At 40.5% G+C, this 19,185-nt stretch overlaps 2 protein-coding genes across 2 annotated transcripts; both read left to right on the top strand.

The window, feature by feature from the left end:
• Window positions 1–4,689: 4,689 nt before the first annotated feature.
• LOC4352800 (cation/H(+) antiporter 19) lies at window positions 4,690–10,951 on the top strand. Its single transcript, XM_015764566.3, has 2 exons — window positions 4,690–5,041; window positions 8,510–10,951. Exons 1-2 carry the CDS (start codon window positions 4,850–4,852, stop codon window positions 10,724–10,726), a joined length of 2,409 nt encoding a protein of 802 aa, XP_015620052.1. The 5' UTR covers window positions 4,690–4,849; the 3' UTR covers window positions 10,727–10,951.
• Window positions 10,952–11,844: 893 nt separating this feature from the next.
• Window positions 11,845–16,469, top strand: LOC4352801 (protease Do-like 5, chloroplastic). Its single transcript, XM_015764567.3, has 8 exons — window positions 11,845–12,122; window positions 12,206–12,364; window positions 12,807–12,869; window positions 12,980–13,069; window positions 13,151–13,273; window positions 13,511–13,598; window positions 15,210–15,284; window positions 16,276–16,469. Exons 1-8 carry the CDS (start codon window positions 11,886–11,888, stop codon window positions 16,380–16,382), a joined length of 942 nt encoding a protein of 313 aa, XP_015620053.1. The 5' UTR covers window positions 11,845–11,885; the 3' UTR covers window positions 16,383–16,469.
• Window positions 16,470–19,185: the final 2,716 nt, after the last annotated feature.

A 19,185-nucleotide genomic window follows, 5' to 3' on the forward strand; every position in this document is an offset into this window, starting at 1 on the left:
AGATACGACAAATATAAACTTTTGTCCTCAAAGCACACCAATAATTAAGAGACAGGGTTGGACCCACATGTTATCTAGCTACTGGAGCCAGCCAATCGACGCTAGTGGCCTTTGACAAAATCCTTTGTTTAATTACACACGAAAAGAGAAATTAAGATGTTAATAACTCCCTCCATCCCTAAATACTTGATGCCGTTGGTTTTTTTAAGCATGTTTGATCGTTCGTCTTATTTAAAAAATTTAAGTAATTGTTAATTCTTTTTCTATCATTTGATTCATTTTTAAATATACTACTACTACTTAAGTTTTTAATAATATTAACAAAAGTTTTTGAATACGGTCAAACATGTTTAAAAATATCAACAGCGTCAAATATTTAGGGACGGAGGAAGTAATAATTATTAATTCATTATTCTCTGCAAGTAGCAGCAATACAGTTTTGTTGATAGCTCAAGGTACGTAGTCGGCTCGAGTACGGAGTATCAAAAAGTCAGAGAGGTTATCTTTCAGAGAGTGTGTACGCCAGATTAATTTCTTCGCTAGTACAGAAAAGGTTTTTTTTGTCCCCAAGAGTAATGTACGCTAAAAAGTGCAGAAGAAAAGCAGAGTCTCAGAACACGTCGCCTCGCCGCTATAGCTAGCTTTTGCCGCTGGTCAGCCCCCTCAACACATGCACATACACAATGGAAAATGTACTATTCGCAACTGTCACGACGCGAATACTAATCTACTTCCACCGTATCAAAATTAGAGGATAAACTTTTGGATTAAAATGGCACGTTTTTTAAACTGCTAAACGGTACATTTCGTGCGAAAACTTTCTATGTGAAAGTTGCTCTAAAATATCAGATTTATCCATTTTTCGAGTTTATAATAATTTAAACTCAATTAATCACACGTTATTACCACATCATTTTGCGTGAAACACTTAATCTTCATCTTCATCTTCAGGAGATTCAAACACCACCTAGCAACACAAAACTGGATGAAACATGTTCCATTACTACGAATATTAGATAAGGACATACATATCCAAATTCGTATTACTATAATATGTATCATATCCAATTCTAGTTTGATATATTTTAGCACGGAGAGATTACTCATTTGTTCACCGATGTAAACATTTCAACCATTTAAAATTTATTTGTAAATATAAGAAATTTTAGAGTACTAGTAATTCCCATATTAATTACCTCATATTAATCATATTGATTTTTCTATCCTATCCTCAACTATCAGGGCATAAACCATACCTCATTTACCTCATTTAATGAGGAACACCGGAATCTTTTCTTCCTAACCTTAATATCTACTATAAATAACTAAATATTCTTATATTTGTGGATGGATGATATATCTATCTATCTATATTGTTTTAATAATATTTATATATCTATCTGTCTACCTATATATATATTTCCCTACTCTGGCTCAAACGGATAAGATTAATTTTTAGAATTTGTATAGTCTATGAGTTAAAGTTTAACTATAATTATATTATTATCATGTAGAAAATATTCTTTTACGCAACTGGCTGTAAGTACCTATATATACATCATAAGCTACTTGCATGCATGCATGTTAACTCATCGCTTGTAATAGCTAGTATCTCACTTAGCTTTTAACAGAAATGTGGTAAGATCAGAGATATGCCTTTAGGTTTCCATCTCTTAGAACATGTGTTAGAGAGCGTATTTGCGAGGGTGTGAGTGTGATATGTTGTGTGTTAGAGAGCGTATTTGTGAGGGTGTGAGTGTGGTGTTGTGTGTTAGAGAGCGTATTTGCGAGGGTGTGAGTGTGGTGTTGCGTGTGTAGTAATATTTTGGGACAGAGGGAGTAACTTAAAAAAAAAGGTGAAAATGTGTCACACTCTTCCCACGATTGCACTATCCACAATAGAGATTTTGTTAAAAAAAATGTCCCCATCAATTACTGCTGTACCTCGTAAGGTCAGACCTAGGAGAATACTTAACAAAAGATACTCGATGTTGATGTATGTGTATGCTTAGGTGGTGTTTAGATCCAGGGACTTAACTTTAGTCCCTGTCTTTAGACACTAATTTAGAGTATTAAATATAGACTACTTACAAAACTAATTACATAAATAAAAGCTAATTCATGAGACAAATTTTTTAAGCCTAATTAATCTATAATTAGAGAATGTTTACTGTAGCATCACATAGGCTAATCATGGATTAATTAGGCTCATTAGATTCGTCTCGCAAATTAGTCCAAGATTATGGATGGGTTTTATTAATAGTCAACGTTTAATATTTATAATTAATTTTCAAACATCCGATGTGATAGGGACTTAAAAGTTTTAGTCCCATCTATACAGGGCCTTATTACATATTGTGACCATGACTAATGAGTCTATGATTGCTACTTCGAGGTTTAGTTTTATCCATTACATTCGGTGAGGTAGATGTATATTTTTACCCTTTGTATATTTGGTGAGTATTAAGACTAGATGTATATTTTAGTGTTAACCGATTGAGTGGGGGTTAATTATAATTATGTCGAGATCGAGATATGTCTCCTGATTAACACTATAGATCGATCGAAATCGCAAAGACTTGCAAATACTTTTTTAGGATCGTGAAAAAGTTAACTCTTACTAAATAGTTGAAGACTGTTACATTTGTTACTAATCCAAAAACTTGGCAAAATTTACTTGAGGACACTAGAGTGGTGGCATTTGCTTCAGGACATTCAATTATAGTTTAGTTATGTGTTTGTTTGCAAAAATGTACTCCAACTATTTAATATATATCCTCTTCTGATATAGAGATAAAATTTAAAAGAAACAACTTTACCCTTGAGTCACCTTGCAAGATTTGAATTTGAATACATTTTAGATGAATTTAGACACATATTATACAAAATTTAAAACTTACCCAAATTGCGACATGTTGGTACAGAGTTTTATCTCTCCATTGAAAGAGTATATATATATACACTAAAATAATGGTGGAAGTATTTATTTTTTTTCAAGCAACCACAAAACTAGAGTGACTTAGATAAAACCATGAAACTAGAGTGTAAGAGAACAAATGCCATAAATTTAGAGTGTCATGTAACAAATTTTATCGAAATTTAATTTCCTGAGTTAGATTGCTGGCAGAGAAAGGGAAAAAAAAAACGCTGTTCTCTAGCCTCTAGGTATATATGCATGCATATATGATATAATAGTGCGGCAATGAATCCAACTTTTGTGCACGTGTTAGTTTCTAGATGGCTATGAACAAACTGAACTACTCCCTCCGTTTCAGGTATCATAACATGTTTTAACTTTCGTCAAAGTCAATCTGCTTCAAATTTGACTAAGTTTGTAGAAAAAATAATACTCCCTCCATCTATTTTTGATAGTCATATTTCATCTTGGCACACAGACCAACGATAACTGATTCTACTTATCATCCATCTAAACATGCTACTAGTCATTCCTCGTAAACAAGCGATCATTAATATTTACATTTCTCGATACTCATGTAGCCAATCTTGTGTGGAAGAATGAAGAGTCACGCATTAAATCCAAGAAATCCATTAAGATGATAAGTTGTTGGATTGAAATATGCCTATCAAAAATAAATTTTTCAGATTTAAAAATATGACTATCAAAAGTAGATGGAGGGAGTAGCATTTTCAACCCAAGACAAATTTATTATGAAAATATATTTAATTATTGATTTAATGAAACTAATTTAATATTATAAATATTACTATATTTTTCTATAAGCTTAATTAAATTTGAAGTAGTTTAACTTTTGACAAAAGTCAAAACGTTTTATAACTTGAAACGGAGGGAGTAGCTAGCTACTAGTACTATTATATACCGTGTCTAAAATCTCAGATTCTCTCTGCTTGCATTGTGTGTACGCATGTTTTTTAGATTTTCCATCGTGTAGACAAGGCATGGGCAATGTCAACGCTTGGTATGCATTATTGCCCTAAACTAATCTCAAACAATCTAACCTATAAGCAAGCAGTAGAGGCTGCATTTTTTAAAAAAATTTTCTTGTATGCATGTGGGATTATTAGAGTTTTGCTTCTACGTACTGCTCCCTTCGTCTCATAATAAATAAGGGATTTTGCTCTTTAAATTTATCCTAAAATATAATAGATTTTGAAATCCAGAGACAATATTTATATTCTCCCTTACCAACTTTATTTCTTTACATTTTAAAGTAACTTGTTTTCGTTAAAAAACACTATTTAACAGTTTAAAATGCATTGATAACAAAAAATCAAGATAAACTTATATTCTAATTAAAAAAGAACACCGTTTTACAATCGCTTATACTCGACACACACACATTTCAAGATTCCATCTTTAAAACATTTTGAATATGAATTGAATTTTACTTGCTAAAAATTATATCATTGAATTGCCATTTGAATTTACTTTCATATGTTCATAATTTTGTTAATATATAATAAAAAATTATAAGATAACCGTATCAATCTTAACCCTGTCTTATATTATGGGACATAATAATAATAAAAAAAAATCCCCTCTTGTGTCTTGTCTCGACCGACTTGTAGCAGTAGTAGTATTTGTAACCGCCTTCTTCATCGTCTCCTTCTCCTAATCCTCTTCTGAGAGACTCCTCCTCGGGTGCTGACGTGGCACCCCGGCCGACGCGGCCTCCCCTATATATAGCGCCCCACCCCCACGCGGCTGCCGAGTGTGGCTGTGCGTGTCTGATTCGTGTTCGCTTCTCCGACTCGACTCGATCGACTCCTCCCTCCTCGCCGTGGTGCGGCGGCGGCGGCGGCGAAGCGCATTGGTGGTCCACTCCGGCGGCGGGGGGAGTGAGAAGTCACCAGTAAGGAGGAGTAGAGGATGGCGGCGAGCGGAGGCAGCTGCCCGGCGGCGATGAAGGCGACGTCGCAGGGGGCGTTCCAGAAGGAGAACCCGCTGGACTTCGCGCTGCCGCTCATCATCCTCCAGATCTGCCTCGTCGTCGTCGTCACCCGCGTCCTCGCCTACCTCCTCCGCCCCCTCCGCCAGCCCCGCGTCATCGCCGAGATCATCGTAAGTCCTCCTTCCGCCATGGCTACCTGCTCTGCTAGTGTAGTACTGTGGACCAACCCGGTTCGGCCCGGGGCGCCTAGGGTTTCGCTCGGTCGGTTGCGGCGTGCCGTGTTCCCCTCCGCCTCTCTCTCTCTCTCTCTCTCTCTCTCTCTCTTGTTGCTTGCTTGCTTTGTCCTTATCCGTTTCTCTGTTCCCCTCTGAAAATCTCCATGTCCTTCGAGGTGAAGGCTCTGTTAATTCCCAGCTTCTGAATTTTGTTGTCCTTGGATGTGAAGGCGCTGAAAATCTCGCGCAAGTGGAACAATAACTGCGAAATTGGGGGAGGAAATTGTTGTTGCGGGGGTTGGAATTTTTGAAAATCGGAGCCGATGGGACAATCGAATCCTTTTCGTGGCCTTTTTCTTCCCCCGTTTCCGTTGCGATCGTGCGTGATAGAGACGCATACACATTCAGCTGACTAAATTTCGTGGGGTACCACTAGTTTGATAATATGTAGACTTGAATTTCGCACTTATTTGTTACTCGACAAATATTTTTAATAAAAATACTTTGTATACAAATCTTGTTTAGTACTGTTTGTTCGTGTTCTTAAAGTAGATGATCAATCACATCTAGGAGTTGGTGCTTGCCTGATTTGGGATTCATTTATTACTTATTGGGATATATGAATATGAACAGAGTGGGCATGGACTGATTAACACCAAATTTGACGGGGTACTGGTTTGATAATATATGTTGACTTGAATTTTGCAGTGATTATTACTTGAGAAATATTTTAAAAACCCCTCTAGTAGAGTTTGTACAAATATATTGTTTAGTGTTCGTGTTCTTAAGTAGATCAATCACATCTAGGAGTTGGTGCTTGCCTTGGGACCTTGGGATTCATTTAAGTACTCCACCTGTTCCTAAATATTTGACACATTTGACTTTTTTAAACATATTTGATCGTTCTCCTTATTCAAAAAAAATTGTGAAATATGTAAAACTATATGTATACATAAAATTATATTTAACAATGAATCAAACGATAGGAGAAGAATTAATAATTACTTAAATTTTTTGAATAAAACGAACGGCCAAACATGTTTAAAAAAGTTAACGGCGTCAAATATTTAGGGACGGATGGAATAGTTATTAGGGTGTGAATATGAGCAGTGGGTATGGATTAGGTTGGTGAGAGTTGTCCGGTGAAAAAATGATTGGTGTGAGAGTTCGAGATTTTCTTTTCCAGAAAAATATAAAAAAGAAGAGGTTTAACTGGATGCCTGCGTTTTTAATTTTCAAAAGAAACACTCACGTGGCCTATAAAAATGGATTGAAAATGGCAATTGGAGGAAGAAATTATTGTGATACTATTACATTGACAGTATGGCAGGAGGAGGAATGATACATGAACATGATTAAAGCCCATATTAACTGGATGTGGAAGCTAAAACATATGGTAGTAACTTAGTTTTCCTTTTTCATAACATACAATCAGTAACTGCCTTACCTTGATACTATATAGTTTCATCATTATAGGATCAGACGAAGGAAAGAGGCATGCATCTAAAGAACCAATGCAATATGTAATTAGTGCAATATATATTTCCCCAAATTAGCTATTGGTTGATTAATCAATACCACATTAGGTTCCTTAGATCCTATAATAAGGGAAGACTTTGGCTGAGCCGTGCTTCTCACGTGGTAGACAACCGCATCAGGCAGGCTGGATACTGACTCTCCTAGGGGATACCTGCCTCAGATACTTCAGGTTTATATGCTTTGTTTTCCAAGAGATCAGAGATATTCGCTCACCTAGAAGCAAGAAGATTCCTAGCATCTTCAAACAATAGTATATATTTATACTCCTAAACTTCAGGGCAACTACTCTCTTTGCTTGCACCACGTTTAGAGGGGACACTATTTGCCATAGAGATATCACATCTTAATTTCTCCCAGAAAGATGTGATTTCTGGTTGCAACTTGCATTCGTGATATCCACCACATCTGTGATCTGTGTCCTGGAGTTTGGACAATGTTGCCATGTGTTTACTGAAAAGTGTGAACTGCATCGGTGACTTTTGCCATACATGCATGTCACTTTCATCTTGTTAGAAAGAATTAACTCTGAGGAGCTGTAATAATCTGCATTTTATAGAGAACTAGGAGAAGAAAATAGTTTTAGGAACTGTACAGTCTGCTGACTTTCAACTGCACTGATTAACTAGCTAGCCAATCTGCAGTTTACTGCACGTTCATTTCGCATGCATAGCCCCTAGCTTCTTACAGTAAGCCACCACTGATTCTTAAATTTTCTAAAAAAAACCACTGATTCTTAAGAAGTGATGAAGAAAATGAATGTGGACCTGTTTCTTGCCAATAGGTTCAGTGCAAGGTTTGGTTGTATTTCTTGTGTTGTTTTATTAGTCGAAGTCAACACTATATTTAGGATATAATAGACCCGGGGAAAAATTAAGGTGAATAGTTGAATGCATTATTGAAAGAAAGATATGCTTCCTGATTAGCTAGCTGTCTTTGACTTGCAGAAATTGCTTAAGCAAGAAAAAGAGTACAGGTAAGTAGGTAACAGTGCCAACTGCTATTAAACAATGCTTTTCGTTCATCAAGCAAAGCAAGTAACTTGTAACCATTCGTGGATGCGTAATTATCTATTGGCATTCCTTGCCATGCCCTCTGACCAACTTATTCTTTGTTGCTTAGATCATTTCTTACAGCATCATTCAGTTTTTCCTACAGAAAATTACACAACTATTGGCCGGTAGCTCAACTTTAAATTGTTATGAACCACAAATTAAACAACAAGGTCATCCATGACCACTAAACTTACACGGTTTGTTTTGTTTTGTTTTCTTTCTTTCTTTTACCGGGGAGCAACTATAGAACCTTGATAAGCACGAATTCTACAGCACACTACATGTTCATGTTCTTCCAGTGTTACGTTCTTACATATAACCACTGCTGCTCTAATGAAAAACGCTAAACTTGTTCACAAATGGAGTGATATTACAAGCATTCAAGTGTTTTCTCCAATTGAGTAAATTTCACAAAACTACACATACTTTAATTAAACTATCACAAACTACAGATTTAACAATGTGTTTCACAAAACTACAGATTTATGAACGTGTTTAATAAAACTACAGATTTAGTGCTAAATTTATCACAAAACTACAATTTAAGGTATTATATCACAAAACTACAGATTTAACAACTATTTTATCATAAAACTATAAATTTAACAATAATTTTATCACAAAACTAAAGATTTTGTAACTTTAAATAAATATAGTGTTGTGGATCTAAACTAAAAATATGTAGTTCTTTGATAACTTTATCACTAAATTCTATAGTTTTGTCATAATTTGATCCAAGTATATGTAGATTTGTGAAATTTACTCATTTCAATTTGAACCGAAAGGTCACTGTATGATTTGTTGGCTAACAATGGCTTGGTGGTTGATGCAGGGTGGTATCCTTCTTGGGCCGTCAGCGCTGGGCCGGAGCAGCAAGTTCTTGCACAACGTGTTCCCGCCAAAGAGCATGACCGTCCTGGACACGCTGGCCAACCTCGGCCTCCTCTTCTTCCTCTTCCTCGTCGGCCTCGAGCTCGACATCTCCGCCATCCGCCGCACCGGCAAGAAGGCCCTCGCCATCGCCCTCGCCGGCATCTCCGCCCCCTTCGCGCTCGGCATCGGCACCTCCTTCGCGTTCCGCGCCACCATCGTCAAGGGCGCCCCGCAGGCGCCGTTCCTGGTGTTCATGGGCGTCGCGCTCTCCATCACCGCGTTCCCGGTGCTCGCCCGCATCCTCGCCGAGCTCAAGCTCCTGACCACCGACCTCGGCCGCATGGCCATGTCAGCCGCGGCGGTCAACGACGTCGCCGCGTGGATCCTGCTGGCGCTCGCCGTCGCGCTCTCCGGCTCCGGCTCGCCGATCATCTCGCTCTGGGTGCTCCTCACCGCCGCCGGCTTCGTCGCCGCCATCTTCCTGTTCCTCCGCCCCGCGCTGGCGTGGATGGCGCGGCGGTCACCGGAGGGGGAGCCCGTCAAGGAGCTGTACATTTGTGCCACCCTCGCCATCGTCCTCGCCGCCGGCTTCGTCACCGACACCATCGGCATCCATGCGCTGTTTGGTGCGTTCCTCGTCGGCATCGCCGTCCCCAAGGACGGGCCGTTCGCCGGCGTGCTCATCGAGAAGGTGGAGGACCTCATCTCCGGCCTCTTCCTGCCACTCTACTTCGTCTCCAGTGGCCTCAAGACCAATGTGGCCACCATACGTGGAGCCAAGTCATGGGGGTTGCTTGTGCTCGTCATCGTCAATGCCTGCCTTGGCAAGATCGGCGGCACGGTGATCACGTCGTTGCTCGTCAAGATCCCTGTCCGGGAGGCCGTCACGCTGGGGTTCCTGATGAACACCAAGGGGCTCGTCGAGCTCATCGTCCTCAACATCGGCAAGGATCGCAAGGTGCTCAACGACGAGGCGTTCGCCATCATGGTGCTCATGGCGCTGTTCACCACGTTCATCACGACGCCGATCGTCATGGCCATCTACAAGCCGGCGCGGCCGACGGCGCCGTACAAGCGCCGCACCGTGGACGGCGGCGAGGCCGACGGCGAGCTGCGCGTGCTGGCCTGCTTCCACACCAACCGCAACATCCCGACGCTGCTCAACCTCGTCGAGTCGTCGCGGGGCACCGGGCGCGGCCGCCTCGTGATGTACGCCATGCACCTCGTGGAGCTCTCGGAGCGGTCGTCGGCGATCACCCTGGTGCAGCGCGCCCGCCGCAACGGCATGCCGTTCTTCAACTCCGGCGACAAGGCCGAGCAGATGGTGGTGGCGTTCGAGGCGTTCCAGCAGCTGAGCTCGGTGCGGGTGCGCCCCATGACGGCCATCTCCGACCTGGACACCATCCACCGCGACGTCATCGACAGCGCCACCGCCAAGCGCGCCGCCATCGTCGTCATGCCGTACCACAAGATGCTCCAGCACGACGGCACGTTCCAGTCCCTCGGCTCCGCGTACCACGCCATCAACAAGCGCGTCCTCCGCGAGGCGCCCTGCTCCGTCGCCGTCCTCGTCGACCGCGGCCTCGGCGGCCACGCCCAGGTGTCCGCCAAGAACGTGGCCTTCTCCGTGGCGGCGCTCTTCTTCGGCGGGCCCGACGACCGCGAGGCCCTGGCGTACGCGACGCGGATGGCGGAGCACCCTGGTGTCGCCGTGACGCTGGAGCGGTTCAGGCCGAGTCGCGCGCAGCCCGACGAGGAGGACGCCGCCGACGAGGCGGCGGTGGAGGCGTTCAAGTCGAAGGTGGGCATGGTGAAGGACGGGTCGGTGCGGTTCGACGAGCGGCCGGCGCAGAGCAAGGCGGAGGTGATGGAGGCGATCAACTCGCTGTCCATGTTCAGCGTGTTCGTGGTGGGGAGGATGCCGCCGACGGCGCCGCTGGTGGAGAAGCCCGACGAGCTGGGCCCCGTGGGGAGCTACCTGGCGTCGCCGGAGTTCAGGACGTCGGCGTCGGTGCTGGTCGTCAAGAGGTACGACCCGGCGGCGAACCCGGCGAGCAAGAGGTACGACCCCAAGGCGAGGCCACCCGCCGCGACGGAGGAGGACGCCCTCGACGAGCTCACCGGCGCCGCCGTTGTCCCGGTGGCGCATTCACCGATGAACCACGACATTGTATGACTTTAATTTGCTCGTCGCCGGCCAGAATTATTATACTACCAGTATTATTATACTACCAGTAGTAGTTCATGTTTGATGATTCACAGAAAATGGTAGCGATATATGTTTGTTGTGTGTGTGGAGTGTTATACTGATGAAGTGTATATAATAACATCAGTCGTTTTTCTTGTACGCAGTGTGCAGCCTTCGTCGAATTAATCATGCTGCTAGCTGCTTTTTGCGTTATCCCTGTTCCTTTTTGACTTGTTTTTCAAAGTATTGCTGTCAAACTTTTATAAATTTGATTGCTAATACGACTGAAATTACCTGCGTTGTATTGCGGCTTTTGTCAAATGAAAAATATTCCATACTTCCCGAAATAACTGCAATTCTAAGGCTGTGTTTAGATCTAAAGTTTGGATCCAAACTTCAGTCCTTTTCCATCACATCAACCTGTCATACACACACTACTTTTCAGTCACATCATCTTCAATTTCAACAAAAATCCAAACTTTGCGTTGAACTAAACACAACCTAAAAGCTTTCTTAGGCCAATGATCAAACTAACTGCATTTCTAGGAGCATACCTGGGTCCATTTGGAAGAACAAATGAATCCACCATATTAATTCAATCGTATTCAGTAAATTTCTACTCCGAGATGAAACATTTTCATTGTTTACTTACATTGCTGGTGTTCATGTCAATCTTACGCCCTGGTTGGAGGAGCTCAAGATTATGAGAATCTGCTGGCTGTTAGCCAACTTTTGAAAAATCTAGAGAAGCTGTGTTTTCCAGCTCCTAGGTTCTAATTTATTTTTTGGGTTCTATAACTAAATGTTGTCAAAATCTTGGTGACAATCTCGACTATTGGGGGAACTGAAGATTCTGTGATAATCTACCGTTGCTAGAAGCTCCCCAAACAGACTCTTGGTTGAGCCAAGAGATTCTGAGAAGCTAGTAGGTATTTTTAGTTTATTTTCGTGGTTACATAACTACTGATTGTTAGAATCTGGTCGAAATGGCATAAACCTTTTTTTTTTCCACTCTCTCTCGAAATTGAAACGTACAAGGCGTGCTCCCAAAATTCGCTTTGCAAAGATGAAGGCGTATTTCAACAATACCGCCTTCGCTCCCAGCCACGCATCAGATAGCGCGCGTCCAACGAGCGCCACTCCAGCCATGGCGGTCCACCCGCTGCTCCGCCTTCTCCTCCTCCGGCCACCGCCACCGCCGCCGCCGCCGCCTCCCAACTCACCACCCTTCGCCACCACACGCCGCGCTTCCTCCGCCTCCGCCGCCGCCGCAGCGGCGCTCCTCCTCCTCGCGGCCTCCCCTCGGCCGCGCCCCGCCCGCGCCGACCCCGGCGGCGGAGGCGGCGAGGACATCGACGAGGCCCGCGTTGTGCGCCTCTTCCAGGTGGTAGTAGATTCCAGCACGCCGCGTCCTAAACCCTAACGCGCTGATCCGACCATCACCTTTTTTTCCTCCTATATATGCAGGAGGCGTCGCCGTCGGTGGTGTTCATCAAGGACCTCGTCGTCGGGCGGACGCCGGGACGGGGAGGCGGGCAAGCGGTGGAGGCGGAGGACGGCGAGGAGGGGGGCGCCACGGTGGAGGGGACCGGCTCTGGGTTCGTCTGGGACACCGCGGGCCACATTGTGAGCAAGCACCGACCATCTCCATTTCACCCCCAAAAAGATATCATCATCTTGTTTTAAAAAGAAAACAATTACTCCCTCCGTTTCTAAATATTTGACACCGTTGACTTTTTAGCACATGTTTAACCGTTCGTCTTATTCAAAAACTTTTATGGAACATGTAAAACTATATGTATACATATAAGTATATTTAACAAATGATAAAAAAGAATTAATAATTACTTAAATTTTTTTGAATAAGACAAACGGTTAAACATATTTAAAAAAGTCAACGGCGTTAAATATTTAGAAACGGAAGGAGTATCACCTTATGGATTATTTCTTGCTAACTTTGTTCAAAATATGGAATCCTGATGCATTCATATGCGCAAATATGTGATCATAATGCTAGAGTATTGTTCTTTAATGTTTCAAAAACTGATTGGTCACATTGGTCGTTCAGGTGACAAATTACCATGTGGTTGCAAAATTAGCTGGGGATGGATCTGCATTTCATCGCTGCAAGGTTTCCTGTTGCTGTTATACACTGAAGTGTTATTAACTAAAGATAGTGACCTTCCTTGTTCTTGCCTTTTAAGTTTTAACCATTGGCTAATTGTTTAGTGTTTCCTTTAGGTGTTATTGGAGGATTCTAGTGGGAATAGTTATTTGAAGGAAGGAAGGCTAGTAGGGTGTGATCCATCGTATGATCTTGCTGTTCTGAAGGTAATGCACCTTTTGTTGATGAAGTTTCAGTTATGTGAATCTGGTTCCAAATTCAATATTTGAAGTCTATTGGTGCTGCAGGTTGATGTTGATGGTGATAAGTTGAGGCCTGCTCTGATTGGAACATCAAAGGGCTTGCGAGTTGGGCAGAGCTGCTTTGCCATTGGTAACCCTTATGGATATGAGCACACCCTAACTACTGGGGTAATTATGCCTTAAAATTTTTCTAAGTTTTTGTTTAGTACAAAGCTCTGAAATTGCCAGAGTCCCATATTCCAAGGTGGATCCATTTGTGAAATTACCTGTTAGTGCAACATTCATATGTCAAAACTAGAGTATTTGGTAAATCTGATTATATATATATATATATATATATATATATTTGACCGGGAAACAGTAGGGGAGTAAATATGATTATATGATCACTGAAGTATCTTATAGGTGGTTAGTGGATTGGGGAGGGAGATACCATCTCCCAATGGGAGGCCGATTCGTGGGGCTATACAGACAGATGCTGCTATAAATTCTGGTAATCTCTTGCTTCATTCCATGTCATGTAGGGCTTAAATATCACCTTCAATTATATAGAGTAAATCATCTTTCCTTGTGACATACTCCAAGTACCAACTAGTTCTGAAATGGTGTAGTGTACTGATTATTTAATTTGAAATATGGCCGATGGCAACATTTCATATTTTGCTTTTGCTCTATCTCAGTTGAGATACATTTAATTTAATTTTAAATGTACTGATGTAGTCTTTCAGATTCACTTCTTTTTGGGCTTATCTTGTGCCTTAGTGGTTACTTCTTTTTTGGTACTTGACGTATGGACTGGGTTGTCTGTTCTCTATGTGAGTAGAAACCAGGGGCATGGTCCTCCAAATAGAAAGCTCATCTGAGATGTGCTTTCGTGTTATATTACTAGTGCTGTGCTTTCCTAGAAGAACGTTAGATCTATGGAACTTGTTCTGTTTGGATTAGATGCATGAACAGAGCATATTTCAGTGTGGTGGTGTGAATTATCTGACTGTAAGGTTGAAATAGGGACTAACACAAGCATCAGCTAAATATGTACGCCATATGGCGAGCATGGTGAAAAACTGTTTGTGTTGTAAGTGATGTTGGAAGATACGTTCACTGTTCTAAAAAAATATATGTATAAAAGGGCATAACTTGTTGCCTTGTTGGTGCGTTGTTTTGTGGCCAGACCTTAAAGGGTATGATTGGGTGAACTTGATATGGGCTGGCCTAAATGCCCAAGAGTCCAGGTGTCAAAGCCTATGAATTAGAGTTGGATGCAATCATGGTATAGCTTCTCAATGGGCCTTGAGAAAAGAGAATGGGAGGTGGACTGGTGGCCCAACCGCCCAACAAATATAATTCCTTTGAAAATAAGATCTATAGATAATTCTAAATATGATTTTAACTGCACAGAAATTTTCTGATCAATTTATTAGTGTATAAACTAACCTATAGGTTAGTTGACAGCCACGGATTTAGCTACCGAGGAGCTGAAAGTGGTGCTATATATTCGTAATGATCTGGATGTGATTTCATTGCTCAATGAAATATCCACTATCTACAAAATTCGTGATGATCATCTCATTCACAAAACTTTGGTGTTGTTGGTATGCCATGAACAATTTGATAAGAAAAAGCTGAGAAGAAATGAATGGAAAATAAGTGTAAAGTGTTTATAAATTCAATTCCATTCCAGGAATATAATTGTTCTTTTCTTTTCTTTTCTGAAGTGGAAAATAATTGTTCTGCACACACCATTCAATTCCAGGAATTTTAAAGATTTGCAGGGCAGCTTTTGATTCTTATTCCACAATTCTTCATTTCACATCTACTTCCTCCATTTCATATTATAAGACTTTCTAGCATTACCCATAGTCATATATATGTTAATGAATCTAGACATATATGTGTGCCTAGATTCATTAACATCTATATAAATGTGGGCAATGCTAGAAAGTCTTATAACTTGAAACGGAGGTAGTATTTGTTTTTTCATGTTCCTTAGCTTCGTCGCTTAATATCCAGAGTTCATTGGTCATATAAGCTGGGTATTTGTATTATGTCAAAAAGCACAATTTCCCCTTATTTCACATAATTTTCTAACATTGACAAATGACAGGTAACTCAGGTGGCCCACTAATTGACTCATATGGTCATGTAATTGGAGTAAATACAGCTACATTCACACGTAAAGGTAATGCTCCTATATTAAGATCAGCACTGCCTAAATATCAAAAGATGTACAGCTCACATGATTTTCATTTGCCTGCTTTAATCTGTCACGAAGAGTATAAAATGGACCGATACTTTCTGTTTTTATGCGTGCCACATTTTGCTGTGCATTCAGTACAAAGATTCTAGTCATTGAGAATCCTTTGTTGGGAGAAACCAAGAATAACAGAAGTAACTGTAGAGCTAACAGAGACCATGCAGCATCATGCCTTGTTGAATCCTTTTCATAAGTCCTCGTTCCTGTATGATGAAAGGAATAGTTAACAGACTGTCAGGATCAAAAATTAATTCTCCTTATCATAATATTGCCCAAGCAGCAGGCAAAGTCTTGTTACCATGTAGTCAATACCTATGGTCAAAGATCTTTTCTCCATTCTGCCTTGATTTGCTGGGAAGCTAGATTTTCTCTAGAAATACAAGTTGTGGCCTTGCTGAGATATTTCATTAGAATTGAATAGTTGGTTCGGTGTCGCATTGTTATTTGGTGATACTGATACCCTATGCAGGTCAGGTTATGCGATGTAAAACTATCTAATTCAAACCGCTGTTATCCCCAGCATTTTCTGTACCTGTCCAAACAATTATTAGCTTGGAACAGAAGTTGGGTAATACCCCTTTCTCCCAAAATAAAAAAGAAATAAAAGGAAAAAAAACACTTATCTGTTTCAGTTCTTTGTTCTTTTCACTCAATTTAAGGAAACCGGATGTACTACACACAAGAAAATGGCTGTTGTGGATTGCCAGCTCGTGTGATCTTCTGTACTAGATGGCCATGATATGATACTGCTCTTTATGTTGAACGTAGCAAACAATTAATGCAAATCTCACGAATTAAATGTAGACATTTCTGTAACCATTAATGGGTCATCTCAGTGGTGCAAAGATACTGTGCAGAAGGTGTACTGAAATGCTGCTGTGCCAATTAATGGACGGATTTCTGTCTTGTGTTTCAGGAACTGGGATCTCCTCCGGGGTAAACTTCGCCATTCCCATCGACACTGTTGTACAGTCAGTCCCTAACCTCATTGTGTATGGAACATCTGTGAGCAATAGGTTTTGATTCTTCTGTAGTACATTATCCGCTAGTAAATGCAAGGTCTCCCTCTGCCATGTTGATTGCTCTGAAATATATATACTTCTGCTGCTACTCGGATCAGTGCATTCAAAAGAACATCTGCTTAATGGTGATCGTACTAGAAACTTTAGAGAACAAATTAAAACGAAGCCGGAGCCGGAGTTCAGTATAAACCAGTAAGGAAGAAACTAACATATTTTTGGACATGCTCTGGTAATTCCTCTGTTGCTGAACTGATCCAATATCCATGAAGCATTTGCTGCTGAATGCTGGCTTCAAGGAAAGGAATTATCAGATGAGCCTGATTACACTATTACAACAGTCTTTGCTTGCAAAGATCAGTGCTTTTAATCAGTAACCAATTCTTTTTTCATTAAAGAGGATATAGAGTACTTCCTCCATCCACGAATATAAGGAATTATAGGTTATTTACTAGAAATTAAGGTTGAGGAATGGTCAGGAATAATATGCGAAGAAATTTGAATTGGAGGTGATTTATGGGACTAGTAATATCTCAAGATCCTTTATAATTGTGGATAAATACAGGGCTAAAATCTTGTATATTTATGGACCGAGGGAGTATGTATATATCAAAGTGTTGATATGAAGACATGAAGTAACCGAGGGTAAAGGAAATCTGAAATCATCAGTCCATCTATCAGAGTCTAATATAAAGCATCAGTCCCTGTCTTCAGGTCATCAGAACTTCAAATCATTACAAATGACGGGGTCAGATAACAAAGATGATCAAGATAACAAGAGTCAAGAGTTTAACATGGAAAATCATTGCCTGAAAAACCATGTATGCACAACTAACAATGACCACCGTAACTATGCGAAAGATTAACAATTGCTGATGATTTCCAATATTTCACCATTTCACTTTGTGTACATGGTACACCCAAAAAAAAAGAAGTAAAATACTAAACCAACACCAGCCTGTTGCTGTGAGCAGTAATCCATGAAGAATGTTTTGAGATGGAAATAAAGAATTGATACTCCATCCATTCCAAAATACAGGGCACAACTACTTTTTAAAAGTATTTCATAATATAAAGCATGCATGCATGGCAATTAATTAACATATCTTCTCTCCTAAATTACTATTTTTTAAATCATACACTCATAATATGTTTAATTTTATTGGGTGCATGTATTGTATTAGTTAGATTGATTCAAATAAAGAGGTGATAATAATTATTTCTTGGTCTTTGGATTAAGGGTGGTTGTGTCTTATATTTTGGAATGGAAGAGGTATATATTATGATCTTGCTGCAGTGTGTAATATGTCGTGCCCTTTTAGGCTTTAATTTTGGGATGTAGTAGCTAGTTAGAGCTGATGATGTGTTGATGCTAAGCCTGACCTACCCTAATAATAAATCAAGCCAAAAACATTCTGTTCCCCTCCTTGTCGGAGAGAAAGAGAGAGTGCTGTCCTGCTAGCTATAGCAAACTGGATGCTTCTAGAGCCTGGGTCGCCAGACGGCGGCGGGCCGGCCGGGCGGCCGCCGCCGGCGAGAGACGACGCCGACATGCCGTCGCTTTCTTCTAGCTGCTATCAGAGCTTTCAGAGAGGGTTCCACACATATTCTCTAGCTCCTCCAGCTTGTTTATATATACCAAACGTCCAGAAATGTTTGAGAGCCCAAACAAACGATTTAATTACTGTCTGAATTCTATTTCAGTTTTTTCTGGTTACATGGAGTTTTAATGGATCTACCGTCGACGGACGGTGGATCCGGGTTACTTATTACTACTTCCGTTAATTTTACTTGACATTTCGAACATCGATATGTATTATTATTACTTTTTAATTAAACTATATGGTTATAATAATTGTTTTTGCATGTATACTTTTTAAATCATAATATTTTTGCATCTATTAATGGTTTAAGATTTCGATATTTGACTGTCTAGAAAGTCATCTATTTGAGAATAGAGACAATATGTATAAGAAGCTCATTCAGACCATTTATACCCTTTTTTTATTTACTATCATTTTTCGCAATCATTTTCCTTTTTATAAATAATACTCCCTCCGTTTTACAATGTAAGTTATTCTAGCATTTCTTATGTTTATATTGATGTTAATGAATCTAGATTAACATCAATATATAAATATGGAAAATGCTAGAATGACTTACATTATGAAACGGAGGAAGTAAGCAATAAAACATTTTTCTGAAATTTCACCTTTCAAGCTCTCGTTTATAAGTATATACGTATATGCAATTACTATGTACGATCAAGATTCAGACACCGGATCAATTACGTACTTTGCTACTTAATTTGTGCACCATGTACCTCACAGAGGGTTGAAGTTAGTAGTACTAGCTAGAGTCCAGCTCAAAGCCTTTTAATTTGTATTCACCTGTGAAAACTAAGTACTACGATGATTGGTAAACAAATGATGACTGAATCGATGACTGCATCAATTAACGAATTGATTATTTTTGTTTTGTCATTTCCAGACCCCTCCTTTTTCATCATTACCTTTTTATTCCTGTTCTGTCGGAGAGTGCCACGTGTCAGAAAAACATGCACACGTTTTTGCATTTCTTTTTTTTGCTCGCTTATTAATTAATTAGTGACAAAATCAGTAGCACAATCATTGAATGATAGACATAATGCATATTCTCTATGATTTGTTCATAAGTGCATGTTTTGTTCTGGAGGTAGGTATGGTTATTTGAAGATGTCTATAAGTTTAATTATCAAAGTATGGTGCCACGGATTAATATATGAAAATAGCATTGTTTTTATTTGGTTAATGTGTGAGCAAACTATA

The sequence above is a fragment of the Oryza sativa genome, chromosome 12 (assembly GCF_034140825.1).
Source record: "Oryza sativa Japonica Group chromosome 12, ASM3414082v1".
Classification (NCBI taxonomy): Eukaryota; Viridiplantae; Streptophyta; class Magnoliopsida; order Poales; family Poaceae; genus Oryza; species Oryza sativa.

Bases quoted from the DNA above. Each gene is read 5' to 3' on its own strand.
- LOC4352800 (XM_015764566.3), top strand. From the start codon at position 4,850: ATGGCGGCGAGCGGAGGCAGCTGCCCGGCGGCGATGAAGGCGACGTCG. The intron at 5,042-8,509 runs GTAAGTCCTCCT...TGGTTGATGCAG, and splicing joins GCGTCATCGCCGAGATCATC to GGTGGTATCCTTCTTGGGCC.
- LOC4352801 (XM_015764567.3), top strand. From the start codon at position 11,886: ATGGCGGTCCACCCGCTGCTCCGCCTTCTCCTCCTCCGGCCACCGCCA. The intron at 12,365-12,806 runs GTGAGCAAGCAC...TTGGTCGTTCAG, and splicing joins GGGACACCGCGGGCCACATT to GTGACAAATTACCATGTGGT. The intron at 13,274-13,510 runs GTAATTATGCCT...AGTATCTTATAG, and splicing joins AGCACACCCTAACTACTGGG to GTGGTTAGTGGATTGGGGAG.